This window comes from Pelobates fuscus, chromosome 2, assembly GCF_036172605.1.
Source record: "Pelobates fuscus isolate aPelFus1 chromosome 2, aPelFus1.pri, whole genome shotgun sequence".
Classification (NCBI taxonomy): Eukaryota; Metazoa; Chordata; class Amphibia; order Anura; family Pelobatidae; genus Pelobates; species Pelobates fuscus.
Genome location: NC_086318.1, coordinates 238,060,249 through 238,085,900, shown reverse-complemented (window position 1 = coordinate 238,085,900; position 25,652 = coordinate 238,060,249). Strand labels below are relative to the sequence as shown.

At 40.3% G+C, this 25,652-nt stretch overlaps 1 protein-coding gene across 4 annotated transcripts in view; it reads left to right on the top strand.

Moving 5' to 3' along the window:
- The window catches only part of NHSL1 (NHS like 1), a 227,465-nt gene that overhangs the window by 105,658 nt on the left and 96,155 nt on the right, over positions 1-25,652 (top strand). The window contains exon 1 of one of the 4 annotated variants that reach the window (XM_063443282.1): positions 11,482-11,964. The exons of the other annotated variants lie outside the window; for them this stretch is intronic. Coding sequence (XP_063299352.1) covers positions 11,772-11,964 — 193 coding nt within the window. The 5' untranslated portion in view covers positions 11,482-11,771. Of the gene's footprint in view, positions 1-11,481; positions 11,965-25,652 lie in introns of those variants that run through there. 4 annotated transcript variants of the gene reach the window in all.

Here is a 25,652-nt window from a genome sequence, read left to right as displayed (position 1 = left end):
ACTCCGAGCTCGCGAGAGGAGAACCCAGTGGAGCTGCAGGTTAGAGCTCCCCGGGTCCTCTCTCCCTCCCTCCCCTGCCGGCCATACACTGCGAGCGGTCCGGAGAGGGAGATCTCTGATATCCCCTCTGGTCCTGCAGAGCCGGCAGGGGAGAGGGAGGCACATTTCCCGGTGCTATTATCATAAGATCATAGCACCGGTGAAATATCTTGCGGCAATTTATTGCCGGTCCGCAAAAGTCTTCACCTGATGGTATAGTCGGGTTAAAGCTTTCACGGACCGGCAATAAATTCTTGCGGCACGGGGGATGGGGACCCCTGGTCTATAGCATATCCTTGCATACTGAGAAATATAACTCTGCCTTTAAAATTTTTTTTTTTTTTATCTATTTCATTAGCCATTTCTCACTTTATTATAGCTAGTGGTTATAATGCTAGGAGTACCCAAACATCATCTTGTAGTTAGTAGCTAAGCCATTTTAGTTTGACAACTGTTGGGTCTTCTGGACTTCTCCTGAAGTTATTACTATAGAATAAACTATGACCAATGCACATCTGCACTTAAGAGTGCTCCGCTTAAAATCTTAGCCAATGAGTGCTGTCCTGGATGACCCTACCTCTGAGCATTCCAGATTCTTTTGTTGAAGAAGATTGGAAGCAGGGGCTGCAGCCATAGGCGCTCCTGAAACCCCGGTAAGTTGTCAATCTGTGCTAACCAGGCACTTTTGGTCAAAAAAACACTAGAATAGGCTGTAGTCGGTATAGTGCTTGACATCAACTAGACATCATGGCACCTCCTACATTTAAATGTAGCAAGCGCCCCCAACAACAACCTTGATACACCAAGCTGACTCAATGCCTCCAAAAATGCTCCAGAACTGCTGAACGCTGTTGGAGTTACTGTGGATCTGACTTTCTCCACTATAAATTTATGCTGCCCTTTACAGCTTGGCTCTTTCATCTGCAAAAGTAAATTACTTCAACACCCTCATAACGACACTCTCCCGTGAACCCAAACAACTATTTCACACATTTAACTCTCTTCTTCGCCCTATTGTTCCTCCTCCACCTACTAACTTGACCGCCTCAGACTTTGCAACTCACTTCACTGACAAGATCTCTACCATTAAGGAAGAGATCTCTTCTTCTCCTAACCTCACTCCCTCTGCTGTTCAATGTTCATTCGCACCCGCTACAGCGGAAGAGGTTTCGGATCTGCTCCAGTTCTCCCGCCCCACCACCTGCTCCCTAGATCCAATTCCCTCGCATCTCATCCATACTCTATCTTCTTCTCTTTATCTACCTCTCACTAAAAATCTCAATCTCTTTCCTCTGGCATATTTCCATCGCCCTCAAACATGCAACTGTGACCCAAATTCTAAAGAAGCCCACCCTTGACTCTGACTCCCCATCCAACTACCGTCCTATCTCGCTACTGTCTTTTGTGTCCAAAATCCTTGAAAGAGTTCTGTATGCGAGATTGACAGACTTCCTCGAGTCCAACTCTCTGCTAGACCTGCTTCAGTCTGGTTTCCGTGCTAAGCACTCTGTGGAAACGGTACTGACCAAAGTATCCAATGATCTACTCTCTGCAAAATCTTGTGGTCACTACGCTATCCTATTTCTCCGTGACCTTTCTGCGGCTTTTGAAAATGTTGATCATCAACAGCTTCTTTTCATCCTCTGCAGTATCGGTTTACATGGTCTTGCTCTCTCCTGATACTCCTCCTACCTCTCCCCGCGTTCTTTCAGTGTTTCTTTCTCTGGCTCTGCTACTTCTCCCCAACTCCTCTCAGTTGGTGTCCCCCAAGGTTCAATCCTTGGTTCCTTAATGTTCTCGATCTTTACTGCCTCCCTTGGTAAACTCATTAGCTCCTTTGGCTTCCAATATCCTTTCTATGCGGATGACACGCAAATCTATATGTCCTCTCCTGATCTCTCCCCGTCCCTCTTGACTAGTGTCTCTAACAGCTTCTCTGCTATTTCTAACTGGATGGCTGCCCACTTCCTTAAACTCAACTTGACGAAAACTGAAATTCTGGTCTTTCCTCCCTTAAGTGTTGCTACTCCTGTGTCTGTCTCCCTCCAAGTCAACGGTGCTACCATCAGCGCCACCACGCAGGATCGCTGCCTAGGTGTTCTCTTTGACTCCGACCTCTCCTTCAAGCCTCATGTTCATTCTATCGCCAAATCCTGCTGCTTCCATCTCAAAAACATTGCGCGCATCCGGCCCTACTTAATGGCAGATGCGACTAAGGTGTTGGTCCATTCCATTCTCACATTGACTACTGTCATTCGCTTCTCAGTGGTCTTACTTGCTCCCAACTTGTGCTGCTACAGTCCATAATGAATGCAGCGGCGAGGCTCATCTTCCTTTTCACCCACGCCTCACTCTTTTTTCAGTCCCTACATTGGCTTCCTGTAAGATATAGGGCTCAATTTAAAATTCTGGTTCTTGCGTTCAAATCTCTACTTAATGCTGCTCCCACCTATCTCTCCTCCCTAATACACAAGTATGTCCCGGATAGGCCCTCACGCTCTTCTGAAGACTTACGTCTATCTTCTGTCCATACTCCCACCTCTGATGCTCACCTTCAAGACTTCTCGAGGGCTGCACCGTTCCTGTGGAACTCCCTTCCCTCCTCTGTTAGATGCTCACCCAGTTTCCACTCCTTAAAAAAAAAAATCATTAAAAACCCACTTCTTCATAAAAGCGTATCAATTAAACTGTTAATAGCTCCCGACTGATTCCTCTCTTGCAACTGTCATTAGTCTAATACTATCCTTACTTTTTGTGTCACTTTACCCCACTCCCTCTAGCATGTAAGCTCATTGAGTAGGGCCCTCCTCAACCCCTCTGTTCCTGTGTGTCCAACTTGTCTGGTTACAACTACATGTTTGTTCGTCCACCCACTGTAAAGTGGTGTGAAATGTGTTGGTGCTATATAAATAATATAATAATAATAATAAGTGTTCATTCAAAAGAAACATTTATTTTAAGATTATTTCCCATTATTATTATTAATAAACTTCCCCTCTGGCGTGGATAGTTATACCAACCGTCCCATAAAAAATAGATTTTGTAATTTTTCATTCAATCATTCTATTGGACGATTCTTCAAATAAATGTCACAATGAAGCAGTATGCGTGCCAGAGGCACTACTCATTGTTCAAAGTAATTTCAATGGATATTTCTGTGTAACTATCTTTTAAACCAAATAAAACATAATTATGTTCTTTTGATTGATATCTTAATGGTTACATTTTTCTCCTTTCGGAAGATCAAAGCAGTCTTTTTCTGGAAGATGCTGATTAAGCTAAGAGTGCAATAACTGTTTAAGGTGGAAAATCATGTTAAAGTACTATGTTTATCCATGCTATCCGTATCAAAGTCTGTTTTTCCGATCTTGCTAGCTGTAAATATTTTGTAAACAACCGGTTACTATGGAGCACCTTCTTCGCTGCAATATTGCTGACAGCTAGTATAAAAAGGGTAAGAGGAATGCTGTAATTTCTCCTAGAATTAGTCTGCTCTATAGAAGTGCTAGAGAGCATTGAAGCCGTTTCTGCTGCCTCAGTATGCACACATAGCCCGCTATCTGGAACAAAGCTTGGAACAAGCTATTGGAACTTGAGGTTGCTGGAGAGCTGGAAGGAGTAGATTGCTTTAATTGCATACCTCCCAACATTTCAAATGGATAAAAAGTAGGGATGTGCATGGGCAAAAAATTTGGTTCCGTTTCGGCACTTTCACAATTTGGGACTTCTACGAGGGTTAGGGGTGGGGGTAGTGTTGGGGTTAGATTCCTGTCATAATTCCCTTCATTTTCCCTCCCTCTCCTGTTTTGCCACTTTTCAGAAATCCGAAGCACTTCTGAAATCCGAAGCACTTCTGAAATCCGAAGCACTTCTGAAATCCGAAGCACTTCTGAAATCCGAAGCACTTCTGAAATCCGAAGCACTTCTGAAATCCGAAGCACTTCTGAAATCCGAAGCACTTCTGAAATCCGAAGCACTTCTGAAATCCGAAGCACTTCTGAAATCCGAAGCACTTCTGAAATCCGAAGCACTTCTGAAATCCGAAGCACTTCTGAAATCCGAAGCACTTCTGAAATCCGAAGCACTTCTGAAATCCGAAGCACTTCTGAAATCCGAAGCACTTCTGAAATCCGAAGCACTTCTGAAATCCGAAGCACTTCTGAAATCCGAAGCACTTCTGAAATTCGGCACTTCTGAAATTCGGCACTTCCGAAATTCGGCACTTCCGAAATTCGGCACTTCCGAAATTCGGCACTTCCGAAATTTGGCACTTCGGTTCGGTTAGGAACTTCTGAAATACGGCCATTCGGAAACATCTGAATTTAAATTCAGACCAAAATGAATTGCACATGTCTAATGGAAAGGGACCATGTAATTATGGCAATTGGGGCGAGGCTGTAGTGTGTAGAGAATGGGGCGGGGCTGTTGTGATAAATTTTAGATGACTTAGTACAAAAATGTCTTACAACTAAAGTATAATTTACAACGAGAACAGTGCATCTCTTGTGCATGTACTTTAAAAGAAAAGAACCTAAAGTCCTGACATTAACAATTGTTTGTTTAGAACTATATGTTTCATTCTGTTGCCTGTGATCTCTGCCTAACCCCTCTGGTGTTTAAAGTAAAGTTAATGATAGAGTACTTATCTAGTTTTCAGCACCAATATACCTTTGCTTCAGCCACCAATTCTGCCTCAGTCTTAAAGGAACATTCCAGGCACCCAGACCACTTCTGCCCATTGGAGTGGACTGGGTGCCAACTCCCACTACTCTTAACCCTGCAACTGTAACTATTGCAGTTTTTTATAAACTGCAATAATTACCTTCCGGGGTAACTCCACCTCTAGTGGCTGTCTACTAGACAGCCACTAGAGGTCACTTCCTGCTCTATAGCACAGGAAACCTGTGCTAGAGCATCGCTGGACGTCCTCACGCTGTGTGAGGACCTCCAGCGTCGCTCATTTCCCCATAGGAAAGCATTGAAATTATTTTTCAATGTTTTCCTATGGGGAGCACTAATGCGCATGCGCGGCATTGCCGCACATGCGCATTAGGTCTCCTTGGCCGGTGGGCGGGATCAGTCTTGCCCACCGGCCGACGCAATGGAGAGGAGGAGCGTCGCGGAGGAGGAGACAGCGGCGAGGGACATCGCCGCTGCCTCAGGTAAGTGACTGAAGGGGTTTTCACCCCTTCAGTACCTGGGGATTGGGGGGTGGGAGGGAGAGGGACCCTCCAGTGCCAGGAAAACTGATTGTTTTCCTGGCACTGGAGATTCCCTTTAACCAGCATACCTGCTGACTCTTGTTTAATTGGGGACGACATAGACATGTTCTGCATTTTAGAATATCTACATATGATAATTAGGATAATAGAGTGGTCTTCTATGTCAAAAGTGCTCAACTAACTATAGGTGTATTCCAAGACAGCAGCCATTTTGTGTTTACTTGTCATATGATTGAAGCTGCTCATTTCATGATTAGTAATTTAAATGGGTGAGTTTACATGAACAAAAATACAGTTTAAGAATTAGAATAATTACGATCTGTTAAAGCAATGAGCATAAACTCATTATAATACTAAACAAATATTAATGTCAGTAAAATTATCATTATGTATGTAACAAAAGGGAGAAAAACTTATAATTACAATTTTTTAAAAAAAAGAAAACTGAATGACTTGCTACAGACAATTATTGTTTTCCTACAATGCTAAAAGTTGTTGGAACCAGATGTAACCGGAGTATTGCAATTCGAACACTTGTAAACAAAATAATAGTTTTACCATCCGTACTTGTGGGTTAGTCCCAGATAACTTTGGAATGATCTTAGGTCCTGCTGAGTCATCCAAGATGAAATTAGAGGGAGCTGATGGGTTCAATTAAAAGATGCATATTACCGTAGGAGCAAAGTCATATTTTCTTGACCACCGGGTCACTGAATTCACTGTGAATTATACTGTGTGTTGTGGCTTGTGTTGGACAGAATCCCAAAGCTGGGAATTCATTTTGGAGATATGGAAATAGGTTCACAGTTGTGTACGAAATACTTGTGCCTGGAACCGATGCAGCTATTTATTCAGTGAGCGAAGTTGAAGTATGAGTTTGACCTACAACTAATCACTGTCTTCATATCTGTCCTTTCTTCTTAGTATGACTGAAATTCTATACAGATGTTATGAGGAGGGAATGGCTGTGGGGCAGAATCAAGACTGCAAATTTGCTCACACATATATTGACTGACCTGTGACTCTAACAATCGGGAAGGTGGCCATCATGCAAAGTGCAGCCTTTGGATGTATTTTGTGCTTTTTTTTTTTTTTTTTCAGTCATGGTGATGCTGGGTAAAAATTAATAAATTTACTCGGTAACCCCACCTGTAGTCCATGGGATGAGGGAAGGAGCTACAGTTGATTGCCTCAGGGTACTTTATTTTCTTATTCATATTCTACTGTGACACAATAGAAAATAACTAAATTGCTATTTGGCTGGTACATACTTAAATTGATTATCTTTGAGCTAGGCCAGGGATAGGCAACCTTCGGCTCTCCAGATGTTGTGGACTACATCCCCCATAATGCTCTTACACACATAATGCTGGCAAAGCATCATGGGAGGTGTAGTCCAAAACATCTGCAGAGCCGAAGGTTGCCTATCCCTGAGCTAGGCGAATAACTCTTGTAAAGTAATGCTTGTAATGCCTATTTACTAAAGCAAAGCAAAGCAGGTCTGTTTTTTTTTTTTTTTTGTGCAACATCCTCACCATGGGTCTCTGCCATGTAAATAAAATGTAGACTAAGTGCTACAGTTTGCGATGCTGTAGAACACTGGAACACATCTGACTATATATACATTTATTCAACAAGCATGGCACCATGGCCATATTTCATACCTAAATATAAGGGGCGCCCATTTGACAAGAAATACCAAATATGGTTATTACCACAAGTGATAATAAGAGCTCCTCACTTTGATTTATCCGTGTATTCTTTTTGTGCAGTTTTGTCTATTTCTTCTCTAATTATTTACATGAGTATTCAGAATAGGGGCTTAATGTTTTACAGTGGTATGCTGAATCTAAACATGGCTTAGACTTGAAACACTTGGCAGACCACTCAAATATGCCCATTCTCAGATAGCCCATTCAGTTTTTGTCCTATATCGTAACATTTTTTACATGTTTTAAAGGGTTGTTAGCCTATAGCCTTTAGTCTTCCTAATGTGTGTTTAGTCACGTTGACAAAACTTTACAATGGGCAGGGCTTAAAACAAGGCTCTGTTCCACTTGCCAATCAAATTTATCCACAATCCATCAGTAAAATCAATTCCACAGAAGGACAAACCACAGGCATCAGGAGCAGAGGAGAACACAATGGGTTTACCCAGATATTTAGGTCTCGCACAAGGAAGAGAAGATAAATATAAATATAAATAAAGGCAAGGTGGGTTGCATACTTATACAAAAGGCATAAGGGAAGGACAACCAAAAGAAAAGGGGAAAAAAACTGAAAAAAATTACAGTCCCTCTTTGAATGAATATTGGTAAATAATAAAGTGCTGAAAAATATGTTGAAGCCATATTCATGATATCAAAATAATGCTTTCATCAGCATTCCATTGGAGATACTTAGTGAGTGGTTGCAGAGCCAAGTGCATTTCTTGCACACCTCTCACATATTTGATATATTTAGTCTGGTTAAATGCCATTATTTATATTATGTATTGTACACTGTGACCGTGCATAATTGAAAGGGTTAGTCAAAGCACCATAACAACTTCAGTATTTTGAAGTGGCCATGGTGTTTGGAGTTAGTACGGAAAGTATTTCAATTTCAAATGCTGCACATACGGAGACATAGCAATTTGCTACTGGTGGTGTAAATCCACCTTTGACAGTGTAATTGGGTGTTCTGGGTTGGTTAAAGACCAGTGGCGACAAGGCCCCTTTCTGTACCTCCCACGTCTTCCCTCAGTCTGTCCTCGGGAAGTCCCTTGCCTTTCAAGGATTGGTTTGCAAGGATAACTTGGCTATGGTGCCGAGTACATTTATTGTTGTGTGTTCACTAAGACCCATCAACTATGTACATCTATATTGGCTCATGATATCATGTTAATAATACCTGTAGGCTGCAGTTAATGCTAAATGTACATAATCTGCACATTGTATTTGTGTACATTATCACCTTGTCATCCTTCTTGTCCACAGCAAACTTATTGCAAATGTATTGTTGACCTGTGGAGTTTGCTAAAGTCGCTGTTTGTTTATGACCTCATGGGGTAATTTCCACTGCCAAGCCTGCCTATGAATCATTAACAGAGGTAGACAGTTGGTGAATTCATTCTCCTCTGTTCCTGTAGGGCAAAGGTCACTACAGTAAGCCTGTCTGACTCATGGGCTGTGTAATCTGAGACAGGGTTTAGTTCATTGCTTCCTTATGAGTTTTTGAAGTCTTCCCTATGTGATCAAGGAGTATTGGTGTTTGTTTAACCTTTTGTGTGCTAAAGGTCTGTGCAACACTTATGGAGCCAAACTGGCAAGTTTTATCATTTAGTGAGGCTGTATGTTATTCCACACAGGAAAGAATGTATACATTCACAAAGCACATACATGTCCTCATCAGTACCACATGTGTCCTTAGTAGGCAGGTATATGCTGCAAATTAATACATATATATATAAATATATGCCTATCTTGGCACTTGGCTCTTCTTATATAACTAGGGAACTGTAGGTCCTCCTGTGAAGGGCATGTCTTAAAAAGAACACTGCAAGCACCATCATCACTACACAGTGCTTGTAGTTGTGGTGCCTAAAGTGCCCGTGCCACTGCCCCCTCCTTGATGAAAGTAGTCAAACCATTGTCTAACGCTTCGACTGAGTTAAGCCCTGCAGTGCAGTGCCAGCGTATAGCTCTCAGGCCAATGAGCTAATCCCTGCACCATTTGCTTAAATTCAGAGAGCCTCTAGCTGCAGAGAGTTGGATGCCAGGTAAGAAGTCAAACTGTAGCAGATGCTTTGACTAGGGGGGAGCAAGGTCTAGTTTGCACCGTAACCACTAAATACTTGTAGTGTTTATTTACATGGTAGGCGTACATATTTATTTATATATATATAGATATATATATATATAAATATATATATATATATATATATATATATATATATATTATTATTAAAAACATTTTTTAACTTTTAAATAAAATATCAAATGTGCCACAGCCTTTTCAGATATTCATGGGAAACCAGTATATTAATTTTTCATTAATGAAGTGTTGTGATCAGCAGGATTTTTTAAAATTTATTTATTTTGATTTGATACAGAGTATGGTTTGGCAGTATGCAGTGGCCCTCGCAGGGGCCTAGTACAGATGTAGGTTATATTGCATGATACATAAGACAAGAAGTTTCACATGCTGTGAGGTGACTCTTGTGTGCCGCTCTGTGTCGTTTTTGATTTTATGTAGCGGTTCGTGCTTGTGGGTAAGCCAATTACTAAGTTTATCCAAAACAGGACATAACAAGCTTATATACAATGCCATTTACTTCATTCGGTGTTGGGGTCCGTCAGACATTTTGTTTGTGTACTTGGTTTTCAGGTCAGCGTCTAGAACAGCGCAGGTTACCGTGGCGTCTTAGGAGTGAAACATCATCCAATGTGTCTGGGTTGGTGTTTTGTCTGGTATGTTATGGGGGTAGTGTCTGTCTGTCCCTGTTATCAACAATAGTCATTTGTAGCACGCCCTCCATTTGGTAACCCGTTCTTTGAAGGTATTCTGTGGCCTGAACAGTGTGGTCGTCCACCCTGTTGCGGTTTATCTCCGTAGGTGTCAGAGCAGGGTCACTTGTCTGTGGTGGTCGCCCTGCGCCTGAGCGCTGCCCTCGTGATGGTTTTCTTAGTGTGTCCGCCCTTTTACCATCATCTAACAAGGTAGCCTATTACTGCTTATCTGTGGTTCTGTGTAGGTTTGTAATGCCCTGGTCGGTATCCGTTGTCACATACTGTGTGTTTGGTGCAATGGGGGGTGGGTAGTTGAATTGGTCGGGTTCAGGGGGCGGAAAGAAAGGGGAGGGGGGAGGGGAGGACTTGCTGCTCTTCTGGGTGCCCGGCGGGTGGGGTCCCTGCAAGGGCCGTCCGTATGTCATAGCCATCTGGCTCATCCGTCAACATAATTCTCCCATGGTTGCCTTTTGGAATGATTTTTCAGTGTGTCTGATTTGTGCCGTCACTTTGTCCATCAGATACGTGTCTTTGATTTTTACTATCACGTCATTGTCGGTGGGGAGGTTGGGTTTCATCCACGCCTGTGCTAGAGCCCTTCTAGCGCCAGCGTGAGTTTGTTTAGGAGTAGTTGTTGTTCCCTCCTGGGAAGGCAGTCTACGGGTCGAGACAATAGGATCAACCATGGGTCTAGATCCACTTGTCGCGTTAGCAACAGGATGTTTTTTAATGGTAATACGAATAGAACATTTATAGGAACACTAGCGTTATGAAAATATACCTGTTTTTCCAATGCTATAGTGTCCTGTCACTTATTTTATAGGTCGCACCCCCTTCAAAGATGAATCGGTTGAAATATAAATAAATCACTTTCTAGCTCAGAGGCTCCCTATATACTGGCTAGGTTTCCTCCTCCCACAATGCCATGGCGATGGAGGCACCTATTCTGCACGCAGAATAACGTTTTCCAGTAGGAAAGCATTGAATCATTTCTTTCCTTGGGGGAATTTGAAAATTTCCTCATGCAAAGAGCGAGGACGTCCATCTTCATTTAACCACCATTGTGACTGGAAGGCCGCCTCCAGAGGCAGAGTTAACCCTATTATGTAATTACTACAGTAATTATCAAAAACTGCAGTATTTCACGTTGCACGGTTAAACTGATAGGGGCTCTGCATCCAGTCCGTTTCAATGCAATGAAATTGTCTGGGAGCCTATAGTGTTACTTTAAAAAAATAGAATCTCTCAAAACACATTCTAGAAAATATTGTAGAGATGCCCTATTTTTCTGCGGTTGGTCATTTTGTCATCATTTATGTCTATAAAAACTGCTTTGTAATGTTCACATTATTTCCCTGAGACTGTCTGTGCAAGTAAACCTACAGGGCTCTTGGACAGCTCAGGGAGTGGCCTGCTCTACGTGCTGCCAGTTCCTGTAGGCAAACTGTGATCTTTCTTTACACGCTGTGTATCAATCCAATCGTAGTCACTCAGCTGTTCCTATAGCTTCTATTCAGACCTTGGGCAACTACTTAAGCTTGGTATGGGGATTGGACTATTTCTCTGCAGTTTTCTTGCTGTTAGAATGGATCTCTTCTGCATTTATTCAAAGAAAACTCACTACAAACAAACTGAATGTTTTGCGAGCTTGTGACTCAATAAAGCAGGTGCAGCAAGTGCTTGTTAAAACAACATTGAAGTTGTTACAGATGCATTAACCAATCCACAACTGTGTTTTACCAAGGAATACACAAAACGCCTATAGGCATGGTAAGAATTACATTGTGTCATAGATATAAATTTTAAGCTGTTGAATGCGTGTGAGGGCAACATCAACAAAGAATTGTCTTGTTAGTCAACTTAGGGGGAAAGCACAACAAAGTATATTTTTCTAGGCACGTCTAAGGCAAAGAATTTATGGAGAAAAGCCCAGAGGTTGCTGTTTGGTACTCGAAGGATACTATTAGGGCAAAATTTGGTGCATCAGCTTGTACAGGGATGTGCATAGTTTGAAGGAAAGATGAGAAAGGAGTGTACTTCTGGTTCTTACAAGAGAAATTCTCAGGGCTCCCTATCACAAGCTCTGAGCTGGTTAAACGTTTCCTTATCGAAGAGGACCAAACGCTTATTTCGTAGTGATGGAGAGCTCTCCTCTGGCAGGGAGAAGGTGGAATACAAGGAGGAGATGCGATATAGAAGACAAAGTGGGAGAGGTAATTGATGCATATAATTTTTTTTTTTTTTAAAGTAATTACAACTTGTTTAATAATTGCACTTCCATGGTAACTAATTTAATATTTCATTTAAAATTCTATCAAATACAATGTGGTTATTTTTACTTGTGGTAGATATAAACATGCAATATATTACTCTTTCACTTACCTGTAGCCAAGGTCATTGAAAGTGAGATAAGTTACCTTTAAAAATATACATCGTTATGTTCAGTTATCAATCATTTGTTAATAATTATCAACCACTTTACAAAATGTAGGTTGGAATACTAGCATTAGAAACCAATTCCAATGATAACAAGTTAGAAATGTGAAAATATTAAAGCTTAAATTTTGAAAGGTGTCTTCAAGCCACAATCACTGTTTTGTGAATGTATCCCATAGTATGTATTATTACACATCCTGTGAATAATCTGTCATCAGGGAGGATTTTTAACATGGCTACAAAGATAAACACATCCAGGGTTATTTGCTAAAGTTAGAATTCAAGGAGCAACAATTTTAGCCTACATTTTGCCATTTGGATTTAATCTGTTAAAAATGTAATTATGTGGATAATCCTGAAAGTAAACATGTATTTGGACGGATTTCTTACTCATGTAACAGCATAAATATATAAAGGCCATGTGCAATGCTCTTTAATAACTTTTAATACGTTTCTAATAAAGGAAAACTGGAAGCACAATAATCACTGTAGTAGTGATGGTACCAGGAATGCCCTGAACCCCCCCCCCCCCCAAGTGTAATTAGGCAGACCATTTGCTAATGGTTTGACAACCTACCTGGGGTCCACCGGACGCCAGTCTGCTTCATCATTAGAGCTAAAAGAGCTCTCCATTGAGCTAAACCTGACGGACCTGAGTTGGCCCTGTACTTGGCTCAAGAAATTGAAAAGAAGCTCTGTGGAGGAGATTGTGCTTTTCAGTGGAGAAGGTGACCAGAGCCCTTCCAACTTAAAGTAAGTTGTCAAACCATTAACAGTGATGTTGTGTTTCTTAAAATACTCTAGTACATAAGTTCATGAGCAGGACCATTAAAAAAACATAAATTTTTGTTGGTGTATAAATAAGCTCACAAGTGGGGCCCTAAACTCTATTTTACAGCACTGTGGAGTTTTTCTGTGCTTATTTACTAGATTACTATCTCTAAAGTGGTATAAAAGTTGCTCAGCTGAATTTAGTCCACTTATCATGGTGGCTACTGAGAGCTGGCCAACACTGTCAGTGGTCAGCAGTAACCGCCCTCTCCATGATACTAATAGCCATGCTAGGCTGCGTGTATTGACTTTAAATCAGGCCTCTCTTGTGTTTATTCCAAAATTAGAAGACTTTCAGAGTGGCACCTCAACATTTACCCTTTAGAATGTGACACATACTGTATGAACTACATATAAAGTAGTGAATGTTTATTCCTGCATTGTAGTGTGGTGCATTGTTGGTAATGTGGACATGACTCCATGATACCTTAAAAATATCTCAATACACGGTCTGACCATCAGAGACTGTTCTTTGTTTTGCCAAATGGTAGACTTTTGATTTAATTTTACCACCATTAAAGAATTTATTTGATAAGCTGTGAATTATGATGTATTGACAAGGGACATGCAAATTTCCAGATCTACAATTTTGTTTTTAGTTTCCCAATCCTAACAGTTCACTAGTTGGTAAATAAAGCACTAATAGTATTATTCAGCTGTCAAGGCTAAACAATTACCAGTCAACACAGCTGACTGTTTTGTCTGTGACTTAATGTTGCTGTGTAAACTAGGCAGTGATTTTATTTCAGAGTAAATAGTGACTGAAAGCCTACACCTTAGTGGTAAATAATGACCCGACTACAGCTACAATCAGACTCTGTTTTGTACAGACAAATGCAATCCTTTTCTTAGCTGGAAAGTCCAAAGTTACCCTAAAATAGTAAGTTAACTTGCAAAATAGTTTGCAACTCTGTATCCATGCCTCCCAACAGTCTCAATTTTTGGGCCCTGTTCCGACTGTCAGGAATGACAATACCCCACACCAAGCATATCTAAAGGAAACTGTAAAGGAACACGCACCGGTCTAGTGCCCAAGATGGATAAATAAAATGTTGGGAAGCAGACCGAGAATAAAACAAGAGACTAGCATAACAGAGCAAGAATGGTCAAACAAGCTGATATAAGAAAACAGGAATTCCAATAAACAGTATAAATTCACTCTCTGGTAACAATAACCACTGCATGGAAAGGAAACCAGGACAACCATGAAGCATGTTTACCCTATACTTGATGGTGATTGGTTACAGTGGTCACAAGTTTGTATATATCATCAAGAAGCACTGCATAGACTGACATTATAAAAAGAGACCAATGGAAGGAGGGACATCGACAAAGGGACATCGACTTAGTTCCCTAGTGTCTCACGTTTGGGACACCAGGGGTACTGCTCCTAACAAGCATAGTGCAAGCACATCAAAAGATGCACTTGTGCTATGATCAGGGCACTAGGACCCTGCAGGGAGAACTGAAACAGTGCTGTCTACAGGGTCGGATGTCAGTGGGCTGTCCTAACATGATAGGCAGGCGGCCTGACGTGCATTCTCGCCAGGGTAGCCTGCCTGTAAAGGGGCAGACTCACCACATTTCCAGGCAGGTCTGTTCCTATTGGGACAGATGGACGAAGCCAGCGACGCCATTGCATTACTGGCCTGCCGCCTCTACACCCCTCCCACCGGTGTCCTGATTCTATGGACACCGGAGTTGGAAGGTGTGTGTGTATCTGCCTTAATTTGTTTAGGGAAAAAGTACACATTGCAAGCTGACAATGAACAGATGTAATTTTATAGATGTCAAGTATACAGGTTGGAAGGTTATGGTGCCAGGGGGTCCCAGGAGCTTCTTTACCTCAAGGGGTTAAATCATTCAGGAATGGTTTAACCCCAAAGATTGCAATACAATGCTGTTTCTGGCTATTCCACCGACATCTAGTGTCTCAAGTTCGTATAGAGGAATATTGCCGCTCACTTGCTTAGAGCAGTTACCTGACTCTCAAAGATAATCAGTAGCTCCCCATAAAAAAAAAAAGGTATGTACCTTTTGACTTATAAATAAGGAACTACTGATTGGCTTATTGTGTCAGCTGACTTCTATGCCAATCAGAATCGCAATTACCCAAAATCAGGCCCTGCTTCCTCAGGCTAAATTTGAAACACTGAATGTCGTTGGGAACAGCCAGAAATGACTCTGGGTAGCACTCTTTATGGTAAAACCGTCCATGAACGGTTTAACACCTCAAGAGCCAGGGACCTCCTGCACCATAACAACTTCATGTCAGTTAAAGGGACACTATAGTCACCTGAACAGCTTTAGCTTAATGAAGCAGTTTTGGTGTATAGAACATGCCTCTGCAGCCTCACATTAGGTCTCCTCGGCCGGTGGGCAGGATCAGTCTCGCCCACCGGCCGACGCAATACAGAGGAGGAGCGGCGCAGAGGAGGAGACAGCGGCGAGGGACAGCTTTTATTTAAGTAATTTAGGGGACTATAGTGTTCCTTTAAGTTTTTGTGGTGCCCTGAGTGTTCTTTTAAGTATCATTGACCAAATTGTAGACACACAAGTATATGTTTTTTATTAAGTATAGAAATATGTCTAGCTCTGAAACTTATTTTTTTTTTTTTAAATATATATATTTTTCCCACTTTTTCTTTAGTCTCTTACATTATTGGGGATAATATAGCAATTTGTATATTTTGTCTCTCACTGGTTCAGACTATGATTCTGGGATCCTGGCACTGAATTCATCCTTAGAGCAGATTTCAGGCATTCTGCACTGTGCGTATATGAACACAAAGATAAAGCACCGCGCTTACAGCAGCAGTAGCTTAGTATCCAACAGCTTAAAATACATAGTAAAAACAAAGAACGTTACCTGCGCTCTGGCCTAAATCCCCATGTGCATTTAAACAAAATGGAATCTCCAGTGAGACAGGAAGGGGTATTTTATAAACCCTATAAAGGGTTAAATGGTAAAGGGTTTATAAAACACCCCTTTCTGTCTCACTTTGTCTGATATCAGCAAAGTTTATTGTATGTGTAGAAGCCCTATAAAGGGTTAAATGTTATAGGGTTTTTAAAATACCCCTTCCTTCTCACTGGAGATTCTTGGCTGATATCAGCATATCTAATGGCTAGTGTAGGAACTCACCTAATGAGGCTTGCCTTGACGTGGCTGGTGAGCTTATATATTCAAATGGCCATTGGAATAAAACTAAAGAGCCTCCATTTTGTTTAAATGCACATGGGGATTTAGGCCAGAGCGCAGGTAACGTTCTCTTTGTTTTCACTGTGCGTATATGCATTGTAGGGGTATGTTTATTTAGGGTTTTTTTTTTTTTTTATCATAGTGTTCCTTTAATGATGGAAATGGGTACAGGATATCAAATTGACTTTGTTACATTTAGAATTTACTTATCCTGGAAATTTAGAATAACAATAATGACCTGTTTTATTTGAAGCAATTAAACGGACACTATTGGCACTGTAACTGCTTCATTTAATCAATGTGTCTACAGCAAGCATGTCAAACTCAAAGTCTAGCACGGGCCACATAAACAAGGTTTAAGTTTATGTGGACCGCAAAACCCCCCCCCCCCAAAAAACCTTACATTTTCATAGAAACGTAATTCTATTTTGAAAATTACAGTATTAAACCCCCAGAATGGAGGGGGACAATGCCATGGGACTCGCCTCACAAGAACCAATTCAAAGAAATGAAATGGTTATAGTGCCTATAATGTCCCTATAAAATAATTGTCTACATTTACAGCTTGCAGTCAAAGGGTTAATATGCTTGTTCACACTGCAAATCTCTTCCTGAAATACCACAAGTAAGAAACTTTGTTTTTTGTTCCTCTCCCCAAAGTGACAGAACTAACTAATTTTGGAATCTTTTGAAAGATGAAGGAAGCACTCAAGCCACACATAGCAATGCTCTGGATCATTGAACTGAGCTGAGTTTGATTATATATACAGCTTTGAAGTGCTGGCAACTGTCTGAAAGTGAGTTCAGGGAGCCTTTCCGCCTCTCGCACTTTAAAAATGCACTGAAAATCTGGTGAAGATGGATGGCGACAGAACAATGGAAAGTCAACAGGTCTAGACGTAAAAAAGAATGGCCTTTTCTCAAAATATTTTGAAAATCAAAAACAATTTATTTGGCATCTTCCTTCTAATTAAAGGGACATTCCAGCTTGAAGTTGATCCTCAAACCGCCCTTTTAATTAAATTGTATTTATTTAGCAAATTCTGAATGCTGTTATAGTAAATACTTACCGTATATATAAATGTACTCACATGCTCTACTTATATATAAATTTACTCACATGCAGTGATATTGCATTTCTCATCTCATCCTGGTGCCCAGTTGTTTTTATTGGAATTGCTGTTATAGGCAATTTCATGAAATATACTAACCTCAAGCTGTCTATTGCGGCCACTGCCATCTTCCTGCTCCTGGCACTTCATTTGCCAGGAGCCGTGTCAGTGCAGAGGCTCTCAGCCTATCACTGCCTACTACCCTTGGTATGGTTTGAAGTCAAGTATAGCCCTGCCTCTGCAATCTCATAATTGAAGGCAGAGCTGCAGTCTGTGAACCAAGAATCTCTACTAAACAGTGAGTGAACCATTTAATGGTAATGCGAGACCTAGTGCCCACCGAGATCTGGCACTGATTTCACCTCAGTCTCTTCAAGTAGTGATGGTGTCTACAGTGTTGGTTTAAAAATAAAAAAAAAAAAGGGAAAGGAAAATATTGCATTATGCTGTAGTTTTGACTATTTATGAAATGTTATTAGTCAGTGTTGCATTTGTTATATACCGGTGGAAAATCATTAGTACATTTTTTCAACATAAAAGTTCCTGTCTACAGGAGTTTGCAATATAATTTAGCACTTGAAGACACACCAAGTAATTTACTCGAACAGTCATATTGATCCAAACTCCTTGATTTCAGGTTTAAAAATCATTGTTAGAAATGTTTTTGATTTTCTCTTGCTTGAGAAAGGCTCTTAGAGCCAGAATATTGCTGGTAACTTCATAGTAAAGCTGTTGGCCTGAACCGCCCTTATCTGCCCAGTACTAATTCTTCATTGTATTGATTTGTCTCTTGCAACAAAGCACTGTTTTCAGAAATGTTTGGATAGAAATTGATACTTGGTTACTCAAGCATGTGATTTGAAGTGGTCATGGTGCATAGTTTGTATGTTTAGTGTTTTGCTATTAAAAGCTGCACATACAGAGATCGAACTCCACCTCCAGCAGCATCAGAGGGGCATCATCCAACCAGGCTGGAAGTAAAGTTTTGGGCTAGCTAACATCAATTCTGTCCAAAATTTGTGTCTGACACCAGCGCGCACCAGATGTCTGGTGTTATTTATCTGTCAAGCTTTGTTTTGAGAGCTCTATATATAGAGTCTCTATTTTGAGAGTTTGGGTCTGCGGCAAAGCTATCTGTTCATATTGTGAGAACCTGTGTCTTATTTAGCCAAATAGTGCCCTCATTTGGGTGCTCATTGCCTATTTTCTTGTACTGTCTGCCTACATTCAGTCCAGCAGACCTAGAATTCCATGCTTCCCCACACAATATGAAGATGACGGGATTAGAAAATGGGAGGAAAGGAAAATATTTTCTTAATAACTAACATTTTTAGATATTCATTCACTTTGTGTCTTATATTTCTAATAGTTGCAAAAGGTTGATGGTTTGATTTTTTTTTTTTTAAACAAATTCTCAGTAATCAAAGGTCATTAGTTGTATAATGTAATAAGTACAGTTTGAGAGGTCTTGGTGACTCATAATATTAAAATCCATTACATTATCAGCCTTTAGTATGTGTGTTTCCAAAAATTAGTGTTCTGAAATTTAAAGCCTAGTTCTATTCACTTGGTGACAATTTTATTTACTAATTGTTGTAGTCTAGATTTCAAATACTTAATGAATGCTGTGGGCATCATTTAATCTGGTGTTAAATAAGGGTCCCTGGCATCTCATATCCCCTCCTTAACTAGAGGTGTTGCTAAGGCAGGAATTACACACTTTTCCTTGTGGTCACACCGAATGATATCTCCAATGTGAATTGGTGTAACCACTGTGGGGTCAGCTGACACTCTCGGCTAATCACTGCTGCTCAGCCTAATTCTTCCTCATTAGCCCAAGCAACACAGAGGGGAAAGGCTGCTGGGAGCTATCATTTAGTGTTGAAAAATTAAAAACCGTTTAAAGCTGAATGGAAAAACTGCTCCAGATGACTCCAGGCACAATAGCCACTTCAATGAAATAAAGCATTTACATATTTCCCAAGTGTCCCTATTTAGAATGGACAGTTTTGGGCCTTAATCCCTCTCACTCTTTTCTATCCTAATGTCATTTTTTTCTAGTAGCTCCATATTGTTGGTGTCTGACTGTATAACAGAGCTCCACAGCAATAATGCCCACAATAATGTCTTTGAACTACAATAAATATGTTTATAAATCATTCTGTGTAAATAAAGTACATTTTAGTTGGAATAATTGCTCTTGGTAAGTAACATACAATTTCCCAGAACAGCCACGCCCCTGGCCACACCCCCACTCACGTTCCTAAAATTCAAGTGCCCCTCTTTGTCTATTTGCAATGTTTGGAGATATGCACTTACAATTCCTGCAGTGTTCTTTTAGCAAATTGAAAATAAATGCTGACATGTAGTAATTACGAGTAAGTGCAGTGGTTTTATTTATGTGAGAGCCAACCATCCTTTTGTAAATGCACATCTGAAACTAAACATGTTTGTGTACTGCCCGTCATTTAGCCTGCCCAAATTACTTTTAAAGAGCTGTGGGTTAATTATTTTTTACTAGCCAGCTTAAGATCTTAAGGGTACTTAGTGAAGATTGATGGCTGCACTTGTTTTTTGGGCTTCAGGCAAACATTCATCCACTCAGACCAAAGTGGAGACCAACAATTGCTTACTCACCAGCCAAAATATATTTTTCCCACTTCTTCTAATGAAACAATGTCTGTGTAAAGTATGTGAATTTAGTTAATTTGTGCGTGTGTAGGTGCAGTAGAGCATTGTCTGTACTAAGCTGTGTATATCACAGAGCTGAGCTTTAAAGAAATCTCTAACTCACATCTAGAATGAAAACTGCAGGACTCTGTAAATCACCCGTTTAGTGTGTTTTGCAAGTCATGGAAATATATTTTCATACTGTGTATTTTTTTTATTTTTTTTCACATATTTCCTGCTAAACCAGCAGATTTACAACCGATATTTTGCTAATGATTTTTTTTTACCCTGCTTAAAACCATTCAATAGCCATGCACTGGTCCAATGGATTCTCCCCTGTTATGTGGCTGTGTATTGTTGTCATTAATAATCTTTTCTCCCAAACATCCCTAATCCGAACAGTTTGTTCATTCACAGTATCTGCTACAAAGGCAAACTAGCTTTGTGCATGCCGTTTAATATACATGCCAAGTTTCGAATATTGGGATACTGACGAGGACTGTAACCAAACAAGCCAGGGCAAAGTACCTTAATATACAACCAGTTAGCAAAGGAAAATTTGGTGGAAATGTAAATGTCCAAGAGCTAAGTTGTTGGGACCTGAATGCACACTTACTCTTCTCCTTTCTTGCTTTGTGAACTTCTAAATGGAAAGTGTAAATACTACCCGACCAGTATGCGGTCTGTAGATCGCTGCACTCTCTACAATACATTGTACATGTTCAGCACTTCAAAAGTTTCCCCAACCTATTGGCATTATTCTTCAAGGCCCCCCTCCCGAACGCTTGAAATATGTTTTTAGATTAAGTCTTTACTTACCCCATCTGACATTACGGGAGCCACTCCCAGGTCCAATGAGGAACCTTTGATTGGACCAATAACTATGTGCTCTGAGCTGGAGAGCGATCGAGGGAGGTAAAGGAGGAGAAGGGAGGGTGCGGGTAACTGATAATTATTGATTGGGATATGGAAGTGGGGAGGGTACAATAAATGAGGGTAGGAAGAGGAATCTGCAAGGGGGAGATTTATTGGTCTGACGGCAGCATGCATGAGTTCAGAATGGACTTTTTTTTTTTTTATGCACAGGATTGACATTATTTAGTCTGGAACAGAGTTGTTACATGTGCTGGGAGTGCGACTAGCCCCCCGCACTGAATTAACAATAACTCTGTTTGTGGAGTGTTTCAAGCTGAAACACTGCACCTTCATACTCCTACCACCATGACCACTTCAAATCAAGCGCTCATGGTGGCTGGAGTAACACTTTTACTTTCTGCTCTCTATTAAAGCAGCACTCCAATTCTAAGAACAAATATGTCAAGCACCCCCCCCCCCCCCCCCCCCAAAATAAAATGCTATTTTTTTTTCTCTCCCTGAAATCAGAACTTTTATGAATGGGGGCATGCAGTTAACCCTTTAAGACTGCTTAGCTGTTACGCTAATCAGAACTTCACTCTTAGAAAACATCCTCCATAACTAGAATAACTGCTGCCATATAATTATTTGCTTTGTATAGGCGCTTAAAGGAACACTATGGCGTTAGGAATACAAATATGTACTACGCTGTGTATATCACAGAGCTGAGTTTTAAAGAAATCTCCAACTCACATCTAGAATGAAAACTGCAGGACTCTGTAAGTCACCTGTTTAGTGGGTTTTGCAAGTCACGGAAATATTTTCATACTGTTTCCATATGTATTCCTAACGCTATAGAGCCTTAGTCACCTAAACGGTGACTATGGCCCCGTTCTGCTGCGAATAAATGGTTATTAGGCTGGTGACCTCTCCTCCGTCTACATCAGCTCCCGAGTGGAGCCGAATGCGCATGCACAGCCAGAGGCGTGCGCGCGCATTCAAACCCGCCCATAGGAAAGCATTACTCAATGCTTTCCTATGGGGATCTTTTTTGATGCTGGACTCCGCGAGGGCGTCAAACAAGTGCGATTTATTCAGTGTAAATCGCGGAAGCGCCTCTGGTAGCTGTCAGCAAGACAGCCACTAGAGGCTGGATTAACCCTGCAGTGTAAACGTAGCAGTTTCTTTGAAAATGCTATGATTGCAGCTGCAGGGTTAAAACTAGGGGGACCTGGCACCCAGACCACTTCATTGAGCTGAATTAGACTGGGTGCCTATAGTGGTCCTTTAATATTTGGGAGCAACAGAGATTTCAAGGTATTCCTTATGGTTAAACACTTTCTAAACAAATCAATGAACAGTAGCAGGAGATGCAGTACTTTACCTAGGGCAGTGGAATAGTAATACTGAGATACTTGTAATGCTTACAAGTTAACTCACTAGATACTGACCCTCTAAATTGATTATTTTCTTGTTATTATGGTATCACTCACACCCCTGCTTGTATTCAGGTGACTGTTAACGATAACCTTATGTCCTGGCAAATTAGGACTTTCATGAAGGTGTGATTATCATAATTAACATTACTTAAAGTTCTCATGTGCCTTTGGAAGCATGAGAAAAACACAGCATTGAAATGATAAAATGTATATGGCTTAGAAAGAAATCCATAGTGATCTATAGCATAATGTAGCATTTGATCAAATCAGATATGTGGACTGTTTGTACTTCAGACATACAGGGTAATTGTCAAACAGGTAGCGTTTGCGTGATTAGCACACAAAAGCTTGACTGCTAAAACAAAAAGGAAGAGGAGGGTTAATGCACATCAGCTATTTGTTTTACCAGGTCAACAGGGTGAGCAAGATTCTTTGCCTCTAATTGGTTGGTGTCAGACCCTAGTGATTGCACACGCTGACCTCACACATTCTACTTTTGCTTGCACATGCTTGGTCCAGCTTCCTTGTATATTGTAAGGCTGTGGGCACCAGGATCGAGATTTTGAACATCACTCTTATTCTAATGGACCAGGTAGGATATTTATAATATTAATAAATATATATATATATGACACATTATGTGAAGGCTAATACTCAGAGATTAGATCACAGTAATGAATCAACCTCCCATGTCTAACTTTTAGTATGAGATAAATAAGGAAGCTATATTCTTTGAAATCACATTTACTGTTACTGTTGGAGACAGCAATGAATTCCCATTTTAATAATCTATGTTGATGTATATAGTATTGTTGCACTTTTGTCACATGATCCGTGGCCAGGTACAACAGGTGCAATTAGCGTGGAGTGGCCAGTTACAACAGGTGCAATTAGCATAGAGTGTTCACTGTGTGTTCCCAGGTTTTATGTCCATGGCATTTCAGATTGATATTGCAACCACCACTGGCTCCATGCCCAGATTCTATAATCTCAAAGGAAAAGCCTCTGAGGGGGAGATGCTTGCCTACCTACCATCTGATTTACGTAGTTAGCCTCACTCCCTATTTATCAGGAAACCTCCCTGACTTGCAGATGTTACCTTGAATATTTCTGAAATTAATTTGTTCATCCCAATGTAGCCAGTGGGGGAAAAAAAACTCCTACACCTTGTTCCAAAGATATCAGTAAAGATTCTTGAGAAAGTTTGTTTATAATGATGTATGTCCACTGCTTAAGAGTGTACTTAATAATTTTTTTTTTTTATATTTTGCCTTATTTATTTAAAGAACATCCTGTATCTCCAATATCACTAACATAAACACTGACAAACTTGATCAATATGGGTATTTCTCAATCCTATGCTCATTGGACCCTAAATTAACCAGATGCAGTTTTTTTGTTTGTTTCATTCCTTAAAACCTTCCAGCATGTGAGGAAGGATCAATATGTCTTTGTCATTAGAATCTTGTTCAGCTAGTCAGAACTCTATGGACCTTCCTGTTACTCTGTTAACACTTTAAGTGCAACAGGATTACCAACACCTCAAAAAGCTTTGTTTATTCTAGTGGAACTACTTGAGGCACCAGTGGTGAACCAAATGCTCAACCGTTGAAGTGTTGAATATCTGTTTTACGGCGATTTTAATGGAGTAAACCAAATGGATTTAACCATTTATTGTTACCAGGGTATAATATGAGCCCAATAGTGTAAATATGTTGCTGACCTCAAGTAACACACTTTAAATGTGGAGAGACTCCTCTTTATGGGAGAATTATTATTACAGTTAGGGGAAATTTTTATTTGTAGGCTGTATAAAACATGATTCATATTTCTATTATAAGGAGTATTTTTTATCAGGTTGCAAAATGCTGTATAATTGTGGGTCTCAAACTAGTCCTAATCACACAGTTACTGTCCTGGATTTATGTGATTTCATATTATGCTTCATTGGAGTTATTGACAAAACCTGGATTCTTGGTACACTTTGAGGACTGGAGTGAGACCCTCAGCACTATAACAAAGTTGCAACCATTAAGTTTTGTAGTTCTGTGGAATAGCTGTGTTATATAAGTAGATAAGCTAAATAATGATACATTAAAGGGGTACTCCAGTGCCATAATCATTAGAGCTGCTTGGGCCAAATAAATGCCAATGATCACACCCTTTCAGCTCATGTCACTTGCTTACGACATACAAAATATTTATAATTAAGTGAAACTATCTCAGTCTTATGTTTCTTACTGAGGAGGTGGGCGTAAAATACTAGGGGATCAGTCTGTCTTTGCCAGACCACTTCTTGCACCAAAACTAGTAAAATAAAATGTATTAGTTTGCATTCTGAGTGTCCCTTTAAATATAACGTAGCATGCACGTAGAAACACGCTGTTACTAAAGGAGTGAGTTATTGGCCATATTGTATGAAATAGATATGTTAAACTTATGGTTGAATACAATTTCTATTAAATTTAATATTGTGCATTTTATAAATATGCAGGTAACATGCCACATTGGGGTTCAAGGCATGTACAGAAACATGCATCGCATTAACGTTTTGGTTATTCATTAGATTGTAGGCTGTTAGAGCTCCTTGATCAAGAAAATGCAGTGTACACAACCCAGTGATTTGCCAGCACTATATATGACTAAATACAATTGTATTATGTGTACACTGCACAATGGCTAATAGCCTACAAGCCTAAAACAACTTAGAAGTAAATCACTTACTCCTTGCTCATATTTTTGTACACTAAAATGCAATTGATGGGTGTAATATGGTATGTTTCTAAGTGTGATATCATGGCCTGTCTATTGATTGCATAGTGTTTGCCTGCTATACATAAAGATGTGGGTTACCTCTTAGTCATAGGCCAGACAGTAGTAGTATCACTAGTACAACCGACTTCAATAAGGAGTAGACAAAGATGTGTATGTGCACACAAGCACTAATTCATCCCAAAACATAGATGCACCTTTTAGAGGGTCACGGTCACATGCAGGGATTTGTTTTTTTACGAGCCAAAAACCAGCTAAATGTTACTGTAATACTGAAGTAATGCCCAAGTGGGTTTGTTCTCATATGGCATTTTCAACGAAGCTTGAGCTTGCGCAGAGCATCTTTGATCATTTACTTTATCCCGGACAACAACGTGCTATCGGGGTGTGTTTTACACTAGCCTCCCTAGCAGTCCTCACTCCAATCATCAACTGTGTTTACTGGGGCAAAGGAATGAGGAACTGATGTCATAATAACAGTTGGAATATTCGAAGAAAACCTCATCTGCTACTGCAACATAAAAGTCAATTCTCTCTCTCTCTTGGATGCATACAGTATATAATTAAAACACTGGACTTATATT